This window comes from Olea europaea, chromosome 2 (genome assembly GCF_002742605.1).
Source record: "Olea europaea var. sylvestris chromosome 2, O_europaea_v1, whole genome shotgun sequence".
Lineage (NCBI taxonomy): Eukaryota > Viridiplantae > Streptophyta > Magnoliopsida > Lamiales > Oleaceae > Olea > Olea europaea.
Genome location: NC_036238.1, coordinates 22,007,618 through 22,018,480, shown reverse-complemented (window position 1 = coordinate 22,018,480; position 10,863 = coordinate 22,007,618). Strand labels below are relative to the sequence as shown.

At 38.0% G+C, this 10,863-nt stretch overlaps 2 protein-coding genes across 3 annotated transcripts; both read left to right on the top strand.

Moving 5' to 3' along the window:
• The first annotated feature begins 582 nt into the window (after positions 1-582).
• On the top strand, positions 583-3,070 carry LOC111366688 (chloroplast processing peptidase-like). Its single transcript, XM_022987396.1, has 4 exons — positions 583-1,150; positions 2,437-2,523; positions 2,751-2,818; positions 2,900-3,070. The coding sequence occupies exons 1-4, from the start codon at positions 1,142-1,144 to the stop codon at positions 3,030-3,032; spliced, it is 297 nt and encodes a 98-aa protein (XP_022843164.1). The 5' UTR covers positions 583-1,141; the 3' UTR covers positions 3,033-3,070.
• Positions 3,071-3,455: 385 nt separating this feature from the next.
• Positions 3,456-8,725, top strand: LOC111366679 (chloroplast processing peptidase-like). Of its 2 annotated transcripts, XR_002697695.1 has the most exons (6): positions 3,456-4,092; positions 6,086-6,223; positions 7,510-7,596; positions 7,824-7,891; positions 7,973-8,167; positions 8,664-8,725. XR_002697695.1 is itself a non-coding variant. In XM_022987387.1 (5 exons), exons 1-5 carry the CDS (start codon positions 3,592-3,594, stop codon positions 8,103-8,105), a joined length of 927 nt encoding a protein of 308 aa, XP_022843155.1. In that variant the 5' UTR covers positions 3,456-3,591; the 3' UTR covers positions 8,106-8,454. The 2 variants fall into 2 exon arrangements, 1 of the variants encoding a protein (XP_022843155.1); XM_022987387.1 differs by lacking the exon at positions 8,664-8,725 and having other exon boundaries at positions 7,973-8,454.
• The last annotated feature ends 2,138 nt before the right edge of the window (positions 8,726-10,863 follow it).

Sequence of the window (10,863 nt, the reverse complement as noted above, 5' to 3'; positions counted from 1 at the left end):
CTAGATTAGGGCTCGACAAGACTCCCAAATAGAACCGGACCCGAAACGAACCGAGTTATTCTTGTTAAGTTAAAAATTCGAACAACTATCTGAATCAAGAACGGACAGGTTCGATTTGGTTCTCAGTTCTAGATCAAGAATCGAATCTCTCTAATTTTTAATTTTATCTATTATAAATAAGTGAAATTATTTAATTTTTTCTAAATAAATTTGCTAACCCAAAAATATGATTTTCCTATTTCTAATTTTCAATCCAAGCCCAACTTAATCAAATTGACCTAAGTTTTATCCAAATTTGTTATTCTACCGTAGTGCCGTTTCTACCATTATGGAGAAATATAATTGAAGCTCCACTGTGCCTCTCTTAATCATTGTAAACTCGCTATCGTCATCTTTTTGTGATTTTCACAATCAAATCTATGAAGAACTCAGCAAAGAGAAATACAAAAGACACATAAGATTAGACTACGTTATTTTGTAAGAGTTAAGATTGAACATGTCATTAGTTGAATTAATGTAGTTTTGTAAATGTTAAAAAAATTAATTATAGTACAGAACTTGAGAACTGAACCGAACCTGACGGCTCCACTTACTAAATATCCGAAAATTTTTGGTCCGGTTCGACTCTAAAAAGAACTGAATTGGACCATGCACAGCCCTAAGCTAGATCTCATCTAGCTATTAATTTTAAATGTAAACTATTTCATCATTATATTGTTAGAACCGAATTGGACTATGCCCAGCCCTAAGCTAGATCTCGTCTAGCTATTAATTCTAAATGTAAACTATTTCATCATTAAATTACGATAGAGTATGCATAACATCTCAGTTATCTACTGCAATTAGTATGACACTAAAAGCTTGAACTCTTGCAGATAAATTGTATGTTGATGTGCTCCCCTTGTTCAGAATTTACTATTTGAACTGCTATAATGTCTATAGTTCACTGGAAGATCTTTGGTAACTGATTGAATTGTTGTTTGGTGGCTGATGTTTTATTTGGAATTTACAGGTCTCCTATTATTTCAGGAAGCCCTGTCCCAATGATATTGTGATCTTTAAAAGCCCGCCAGCCCTTCAGGAAGTTGGATACACAGACGAAGATGTATTTATTAAACGTATTGTTGCCAAAGAAGGTGATATGGTGGAGGTGAGACTTTAAGACATTTTCCCTCCTATTTGTGCTCTATTATCGATAAAAAATTGTCATCACGGATGTTGAATTTTATATGCAAATAATAGAGAAGTGAAAGAGAGAAATCAGCGCAAGTATTTATAGTGGTTCAGCGATGTGCCTACGTCTACAAGGAACGAAATGAAAATTTTACTCAGTATGAACAATAGGGTTTCATCATCAGTATTTATACTAACCCTAGCTCTAAGCCCATAAAAACTTTAGGACCCATATAAGAAAATACCCTGCACCATACCACGAGGGTATTGCCCCGCACTCCAACCGATTTAGCGTTCTTGGCAAACAGATAATAAATTAAAACCTGCAAGGCCGATGCCAAAGCCGTTCCATTTCATATGAGCCACATACAAAACAATGGATTCATTTGTTTGTTATTATCTGTATCATCCCTAAGCCTGTCCCTCTACAATTATTATACTGTAGGAAAATGACAATCTTAAGGTTTGATGAGTCACGAGATATGTTGTTAATTTTGCATGAGCTGGATACAATATTTGGTATATATTAAGCTTGGAGTAATATGCACGACTCTTGTAATTCCATTACCCAGGTCGATCGAGGAAGAAATGGGAGAGCAGGATGAGTAATTTGTATGAACCAATGCTCTGGACATGGACTAGAACAAGAGAGTGTGAACAAAAACGATTCATTAGAAACTAACACAATTTCCATTTGCTTAAATAACCTGAATTTTTATACCTTGTCTAATTTAAGGATAGAATGTCAAAAAGATATACGTGCCTTTTCATCTTCTTGGAGAGAGTCACAAATCATCTGTAACAGAGTTTTACTGTACTATCTTGCTGCAAGTTGAACCTGTCAATTCTTATTGATACCTCATCCCTTTCTGATGTTCAGATATTCCTTAACACTCTTGGGTCATTTTGATAAAACTATAAACATTGTTAAGAGAACTTTAGTAAGAAAATTGTCCACAAGGTTGTATATTCGCTTTGAGGGAGTATATCCTGCACATGGTCTGCTGCCATCATATGAGATTCTCTCTCCAGCATCAGCACCATATTACGGCAGAAGCTATCATCTTTAATTGATTTCTGTTCTTCTAATCATGAATGCAAGATTATTCTTAGATCCTTCATCTACTGATTCATGGTCCAAGTTCTTGACTTTTATTTCTTTTTGTAGTTTGTGATTTCTGCATTGTCTCTAGCTATCTATAAGAATCTTTAGCAATTAGACATGTAATGCCTGTTGTTCTTGTGTTATTCTTTCTAGTGCAGGTTCATGATGGAAAACTGGTTGTAAATGGGGTTGTAAGGAATGAAGATTACATTCTTGAAGTACCCAAGTATGAAATGAATCAAATTGTAAGTGTTCAGATTTAACGCTCTATAGATCGTCTTTTTCCCTCGTGTGAGTGTTAAGATTAGGATAAGATGTCAATAAGATTTATAAGCTATTAATGGAATTGAATCATATGATCTCAATATCTCTGAGTCGAAGCCTTGTATGGTACTCCGATCACCATACACAAAGAGTTCAAAAAGGAATTGTCCCTAAACAATTTATAATCTGTTTTTGTGTTTCGGTGCAGCGTGTACCAGAGAACTCTGTTTTTGTGATGGGCGATAATCGAAATAACAGCTATGACTCGCATGTCTGGTAATATTTCCTGCATTTAAAATTTAATATCACCTGAATAGATTTACACTTTCTTATGCATGAAATTTGTCATATGATTAGGGGTCCCCTCCCCTCGAAGAATATTTTAGGAAGATCTGTGTTTCGATATTGGCCTCCGACCAGAGTTGGTGGTACAATTCTTCCAGATGGCTGCAATACTGAAAAACAGGAGAATAGTTTAGCTTCTCAATGATATTGCCATCGTTGTCAATTCAGTTTCAAAATTCGAAGCGGAGTAAATTTAATATATTGTAAATATCTATAATGTTGTACTATCATATCCAATACTGTACGCCAAACACGTCTTAAATATTTACAACTTGTTTAATGAGTCTAGTTCTATTGCTTCATTTTACATTATTAATTATTTTGCTGGTCTCTTTGCTGATGTGAAATGCTAGAATCATAATTATCAGACCAATCCGGATGTTAATAAGGCAATGGGACCGGACCATGGACCGGTTTGCCGGTTCTTGAATCAAAACGAATGAAATGATAAAACATTTCTAGCGAGCGGAGCTATTAGTCCTCAGTGACATTTTTCATTTGTTAAAAATATTTCTTATACTAAAGTGCTTATAAGTACGTTTGACCAACTTATAAGTACAACGAAACATGGTCTATATTAACAGATTAAGCAGAACGCCTACTGCCCATTACTCCCACCGGCACAACCACCACACGCACCGTTTACACGGTGTACTGTAGGGAGGTCCACCGCCCAATTCATCTGCCATTTCGATTTCAACCAGATGGTTTCGCTGGGGCTCGTCCCTCCACTCCCTTCTCTGAAGAACCCTAACTTCCCATGTGTTTACTGCTTCACGCCCACCAATAACTTCAATATTTCGTCAAGGACCCTCCAATTCAGCCACACCCATTTCAAATTTTTCTTTAAGGGTCCCAATTTCCTGCCTTTCAACCACTCAGAAAGTAAAAATGCTCTCTTTCAGACCCTTCGTTCTGATAGAATCAAAGACTCCAACAAAGAGACTGTAAAAGCATCTTTGAACCCGGAGGAAGGGGATGGCGGCGGAGGAGGCGGAGGCGGTGATGGAGATGATGGACAGGTGGAGAAGAGTAGTGTGTCATCGCCGGAATGGCTGAATTTCACTTCGGATGACGCCAAGACAGTTTTTGCAGCGTTGGCCATATCGCTTGCCTTTAGGTCTTTTGTAGCTGAGCCTAGATTTATTCCCTCACTGTCTATGTATCCCACATTTGATGTTGGAGATATGATTTTAGCTGAAAAGGTATTTAATTCTCTCTTTCTTATTTTGGTGATAAAGTTTGGGACTTAACTGCTAAATGCTAGGGGAAGTTTTGATATTTTGAAGTATTACTCTTCCATCTTGGAGATAAATTCATATATTATAGGGTAATGGTAACTCATTCACTGTGGGGAGCGCTTATCTAGAATGTTTATATATTTATAGTACATATTAACATTTTCAAATTATCACTAAATTCTGATAGTAGAACTGAGTCGAAAACGGTTCCATGTATGCATAAAGAAATCTTAACTCCCAGAAATAAATGTATATGTGCCTGTGTGATGCCTGAATAATTCTATTCCATCCAACAACTCCTCAATCTCTGGTTCTTTTTATCATCTTTTTTGTGGATTAGGCACCGCCTGGTAGGATAAGGTGTTATTACTTGTATTTTGTTACAGGCAACAGTCTGGAGGACAGTTTCGCCTCAAAATTCAAATATTTGAGGAATGTTATTTTCTATCCCAAGTATTGATAAGTCGGCATGCTTTAATATTTGAGCAATTGTATGTGTTACGTGCATGTGCCATTGTTCGCGCACATTGTTCAACAAAATTATAATAATATTGGCTGCTTCCTGCGGGAACCACGCCCAGGTTTATCTCTCTCCTTGATATTGTCATGTTTACTTTTCATTTTTCCAATCTTGATTGTACCTCGGGTATGTGTGTATTGCGAAAATTCATAAATTAGTTGGAAGTATGACTGGACAGGCAGCTTGGAAGGAAGATGTTCAAGGGTTTCTTTATTGAATAAAATTTGAAGTACATGCATCGAGGAAATGGGTGCTTTCAAATTTGTTCACACACTATGAGCTGAAGGTTGTCATTCATGGAATAGTTCTAGCTAGTCTAAAATTTTTCTAAACCGAAGAAACATGTAAGAAATTACAATTACAATAATACGTAGTCTCAACCATTTCTGAGTGAAAAGTGATGCACTCCCTCCAAGCTTCATGAACTAGATTAGGGCTCGACAAGACTCCCAAATAGAACCGGACCCGAAACGAACCGAGTTATTCTTGTTAAGTTAAAAATTCGAACGACTATCTGAATCAAGAACGGACAGGTTCGATTTGGTTCTCAGTTCTAGATCAAGAATCGAATCTCTCTAATTTTTAATTTTATCTATTATAAATAAGTGAAATTATTTTATTTTTTCTAAATAAATTTGCTAACCCAAAAATATGATTTTCCTATTTCTAATTTTCAATCCAAGCCCAACTTAATCAAGTTGACCTAAGTTTTATCCAAATTTGTTATTCTACCGTAGTGCCGTTTCTACCATTATGGAGAAATATAATTGAAGCTCCACTGTGCCTCTCTTAATCATTGTAAACTCGCTATCGTCATCTTTTTGTGATTTTCACAATCAAATCTATGAAGAACTCAGCAAAGAGAAATACAAAAGAAACATAAGATTAGACTACGTTATTTTGTAAGAGTTAAGATTGAACATGTCATTAGTTGAATTAATGTAGTTTTGTAAATGTTAAAAAAATTAATTATAGTACAAAACTTGAGAACTGAACCGAACCTGACGGCTCCACTTACTAAATATCCGAAAATTTTTGGTCCGGTTCGACTCTAAAAAGAACTGAATTGGACCATGCACAGCCCTAAGCTAGATCTCATCTAGCTATTAATTTTAAATGTAAACTATTTCATCATTATATTGTTAGAACCGAATTGGACTATGCCCAGCCCTAAGCTAGATCTCGTCTAGCTATTAATTCTAAATGTAAACTATTTCATCATTAAATTACGATAGAGTATGCATAACATCTCAGTTATCTACTGCAATTAGTATGACACTAAAAGCTTGAACTCTTGCAGATAAATTGTATGTTGATGTGCTCCCCTTGTTCAGAATTTACTATTTGAACTGCTATAATGTCTATAGTTCACTGGAAGATCTTTGGTAACTGATTGAATTGTTGTTTGGTGGCTGATGTTTTATTTGGAATTTACAGGTCTCCTATTATTTCAGGAAGCCCTGTCCCAATGATATTGTGATCTTTAAAAGCCCGCCAGCCCTTCAGGAAGTTGGATACACAGACGAAGATGTATTTATTAAACGTATTGTTGCCAAAGAAGGTGATATGGTGGAGGTGAGACTTTAAGACATTTTCCCTCCTATTTGTGCTCTATTATCGATAAAATATTGTCATCACGGATGTTGAATTTTATACGCAAATAATAGAGAAGTGAAAGAGAGAAATCAGCGCAAGTATTTATAGTGGTTCAGCGATGTGCCTACGTCCACAAGGAACGAAATGAAAATTTTACTCAGTATGAACAATAGGGTTTCATCATCAGTATTTATACTAACCCTAGCTCTAAGCCCATAAAAACTTTAGGACCCATATAAGAAAATACCCTGCACCATACCACGAGGGTATTGCCCCGCACTCCAACCGATTTAGCGTTCTTGGCAAACAGATAATAAATTAAAACCTGCAAGGCCGATGCCAAAGCCGTTCCATTTCATATGAGCCACATACAAAACAATGGATTCATTTGTTTGTTATTATCTGTATCATCCCTAAGCCTGTCCCTCTACAATTATTATACTGTAGGAAAATGACAATCTTAAGGTTTGATGAGTCACGAGATATGTTGTTAATTTTGCATGAGCTGGATACAATATTTGGTATATATTAAGCTTGGAGTAATATGCACGACTCTTGTAATTCCATTACCCAGGTCGATCGAGGAAGAAATGGGAGAGCAGGATGAGTAATTTGTATGAACCAATGCTCTGGACATGGACTAGAACAAGAGAGTGTGAACAAAAACGATTCATTAGAAACTAACACAATTTCCATTTGCTTAAATAACCTGAATTTTTATACCTTGTCTAATTTAAGGATAGAATGTCAAAAAGATATACGTGCCTTTTCATCTTCTTGGAGAGAGTCACGAATCATCTGTAACAGAGTTTTACTGTACTATCTTGCTGCAAGTTGAACCTGTCAATTCTTATTGATACCTAATCCCTTTCTGATGTTCAGATATTCATTAACACTCTTGGGTCATTTTGATAAAACTATAAACATTGTTAAGAGAACTTTAGTAAGAAAATTGTCCACAAGGTTGTATATTCGCTTTGAGGGAGTATATCCTGCACATGGTCTGCTGCCATCATATGAGATTCTCTCTCCAGCATCAGCACCATATTACGGCAGAAGCTATCATCTTTAATTGATTTCTGTTCTTCTACTCATGAATGCAAGATTATTCTTAGATCCTTCATCTACTGATTCATGGTCCAAGTTCTTGACTTTTATTTCTTTTCGTAGTTTGTGATTTCTGCATTGTCTCTAGCTATCTATAAGAATCTTTAGCAATTAGACATGTAATGCCTGTTGTTCTTGTGTTATTCTTTCTAGTGCAGGTTCATGATGGAAAACTGGTTGTAAATGGGGTTGTAAGGAATGAAGATTACATTCTTGAAGTACCCAAGTATGAAATGAATCAAATTGTAAGTGTTCAGATTTAACGCTCTATAGATCGTCTTTTTCCCTCGTGTGAGTGTTAAGATTAGGATAAGATGTCAATAAGATTTATAAGCTATTAATGGAATTGAATCATATGATCTCAATATCTCTGAGTCGAAGCCTTGTATGGTACTCCGATCACCATACACAAAGAGTTCAAAAAGGAATTGTCCCTAAACAATTTATAATCTGTTTTTGTGTTTCGGTGCAGCGTGTACCAGAGAACTCTGTTTTTGTGATGGGCGATAATCGAAATAACAGCTATGACTCGCATGTCTGGTAATATTTCCTGCATTTAAAATTTAATATCACCTGAATAGATTTACACTTTCTTATGCATGAAATTTGTCATATGATTAGGGGTCCCCTCCCCTCGAAGAATATTTTAGGAAGATCTGTGTTTCGATATTGGCCTCCGACCAGAGTTGGTGGTACAATTCTTCCAGATGGCTGCAATACTGAAAAACAGGAGAATAGTTTAGCTTCTCAATGATATTGCCATCGTTGTCAATTCAGTTTCAAAATTCGAAGCGGAGTCTTTCGGATAGCTGCAACATTGTGATAGACCCCCACCTCCAATATTCCATGCAAGTTGTTATTAATTCATTATTCTAGATAATTCCATAGTTAGTTAGAAAAAGGGTAGAATTGTAATAACAATTAGTAAACTCTCTATAAATGTAATGGGGGGAAAGCTGGGAGGGGCATTTTCAGAGAGTGGAAATCTGGGTCATTAGGAGAGGAGGCAACTCTCGAAACTTGCCTTGTTCATTGTCATTACATTTACATTTTGTTCATCATTCCAATTGAATAAAGAGTACAATTCCTTGTTTACAATCCAATTACAATTGTGTTCCATTACATACATCAGCCACCATATTTACAACATTATAATCTAATTACCTACTGAATAACTATCCTATAGAACAATTCAGCATCCTTGGCTTGTAGACAGATTCAGAGTCCTTCCAGCAGCTACGAAGCCATCAGCAGACTATAAATTTCAGCAGTAACATTCAGATCTGCAGCAACGATCTCAGGATCTTATCACATTGACAGTACTAGAGTAAGTTTAACTTCTCGATAATACCTTGATCATCATTATTTTTAACATACATTTTTCTTTCTTTTTTTTCAACCATACTTTATTCAATAAAATAATAATATTACACTCAAACCAATCACACATTCTCCATCAATATATTATTCCAAGATGCTTTCTTAGCCCAAAAAAAAAATGTGAGTCAAACAGATGCCCAGTTGGATAACTAAAAGTGCAGGTCACTACAAGGATGTTTTTATAGGAATTTTTGGGATGAGAATCATCATCAAAGTTGCTAATTGATAGAACATTGATGATAAGAATGCAATAAAAAATGCTGAAGATTATTGTAAAGATGAGCAAGATTCGGAATGTTTATTACAATTAAAATATGGTGTTATTAACAATATGTATTGTGTGAATATATATAGTGTTACGCCTCATTTTACGAGCCTCGGTACCTAAGTACCGAAGTGTCTCATTTTACGAGCCTCGGTATCGAAGTAACCGAAGTGTCATCTCACCACTCCGAAGCCGGTGAAATCAAATAGACCACTCCGACCTCCCGAAGCTTCTCCAAAGTGATACACCGAGTCCTGTCACTGATCTGCCGAAGTGTCCTGTCTCTGAGGTCGGGTTCAAGTGGACCCCCGTTAGAAGATTCGCTGCCAATTTAAAATTTGCTCTTAAATTGATTTGACGTCCCCCATAAAGCTATTTGATGTGACTTATCAACTTTATGTCAATTCAACTCGGGGGAAACAAACTGTCCGCCCACTCTACAAGCGCGGCTGATTGACGCCTATGAGCAGACGCTTCATACCGTCAGATGTATACACGTGTTCCACATCCCACGATTCATACCACCTATAAATACCCAAAGATTGGCCAGAGGCAAAGGTAATGAAACTCTCAATAAATAGCACTCCATAACAAGTTTATATATTCTCCTCTCCCTTTATTGACTGATTGATTTGTGTAGTCCCTGTACACTGTTCCGACCACCCAAACCTGACTTGACCGTCGGAGTGTATACGGCCGCCACCCCCGTCGGTTCCGGCCGTGTGCGCCTGACAGTTTGTTCATTTCGTAGAGAGTAATACGTGGAGTAGCTACAAGTTGGCCACGTGGAAGAGCCATTTTTAGAGGTCAACAGTTTGGCGCCGTCTGTGGGAAACGTCATTCCCCATTCAAAGTCCTACATTCCCCGTCGGAGAAGCCATCGGAAAACCGGCGGCTGACCCTGAAAAGGGAGGCATTCTTGAAAAAGAATAAAAGTCGAGTTACAATCCAAGTTCTTACTATCCTTGAAAGAAGAGGGAGGATGAGCTACAGCCGTGAAGACAACCCCATCAGAGAGGCCTCTGAAGAGGAGGTACTTCATATCAATGTTACTCATCAGAGACCGCATCACCGGCGTCGACGAGGTGAAAGAACAGTCGTACTCACCGAAGGAATGGCCCAGATAGCTGCAGGCATGAGAGACATAGCAGCTCAGAATATGGCGATGCGGGAACTTCTCATGCAAGCTCAGGGACACCAGATGCCCCAAGGATCGTATCCGGTACAGGAAATCCCTTTGTCTCATTCTCGAGGCCACATGAGCCGGCACACCGAACGTCCTCTCGAAAGAGAGGATAACACCGAAGCGACATCTTATATGCAGGAGAGCCACCCATCAGAACCACTCTTGGGGGACAACTTTCCTCAAGAACATGATGACCAGAGGTCAGTAAGCGTCTTCGACCGGATAGGGAACGATCATAGCAATAGGATCCGCCCTTCAAGAGGGTCGGCCCGATCAGACAACGAAGAGGAGTATGTCCCTCCTCCTAGAAACAGGAAGGAGAGGAGAAACTTAGTCGATTGGGGGAGCCGGGGGAAAGCACCTCCTCCATCCCAAGACGTCCAAGATGACCAAGGATCAGAGGGGCCCTGCCGATCTTACGAGATTGACGACGATGACGATAACCTCCCTTTCTCAAGGGAAATCCGAAGCTTCCCAATGCCAACTAATTTCATGCCCCCAAAGATCCCCAAGTACGAGGGAAAAGGGGATCCGGAGAAGCACCTCACAAAGTATATGACGCAAATGAGTCTTAGGGGAGCCTCACCTGCTCTAAAGTGCAGAGCCTTCCATTTAACACTAGGCGGAGCCGCCGAGGTGTGGTACAGCAGGCTTCCTCCCCTAAGCATCAGAAGTTGGCCG

Bases quoted from the DNA above. Each gene is read 5' to 3' on its own strand.
- LOC111366688 (XM_022987396.1), top strand. The intron at 2,524-2,750 runs GTAAGTGTTCAG...GTTTCGGTGCAG, and splicing joins AGTATGAAATGAATCAAATT to CGTGTACCAGAGAACTCTGT. The intron at 2,819-2,899 runs GTAATATTTCCT...TCATATGATTAG, and splicing joins AGCTATGACTCGCATGTCTG to GGGTCCCCTCCCCTCGAAGA.
- LOC111366679 (XM_022987387.1), top strand. From the start codon at position 3,592: ATGGTTTCGCTGGGGCTCGTCCCTCCACTCCCTTCTCTGAAGAACCCT. The intron at 4,093-6,085 runs GTATTTAATTCT...TGGAATTTACAG, and splicing joins ATATGATTTTAGCTGAAAAG to GTCTCCTATTATTTCAGGAA. The intron at 7,892-7,972 runs GTAATATTTCCT...TCATATGATTAG, and splicing joins AGCTATGACTCGCATGTCTG to GGGTCCCCTCCCCTCGAAGA.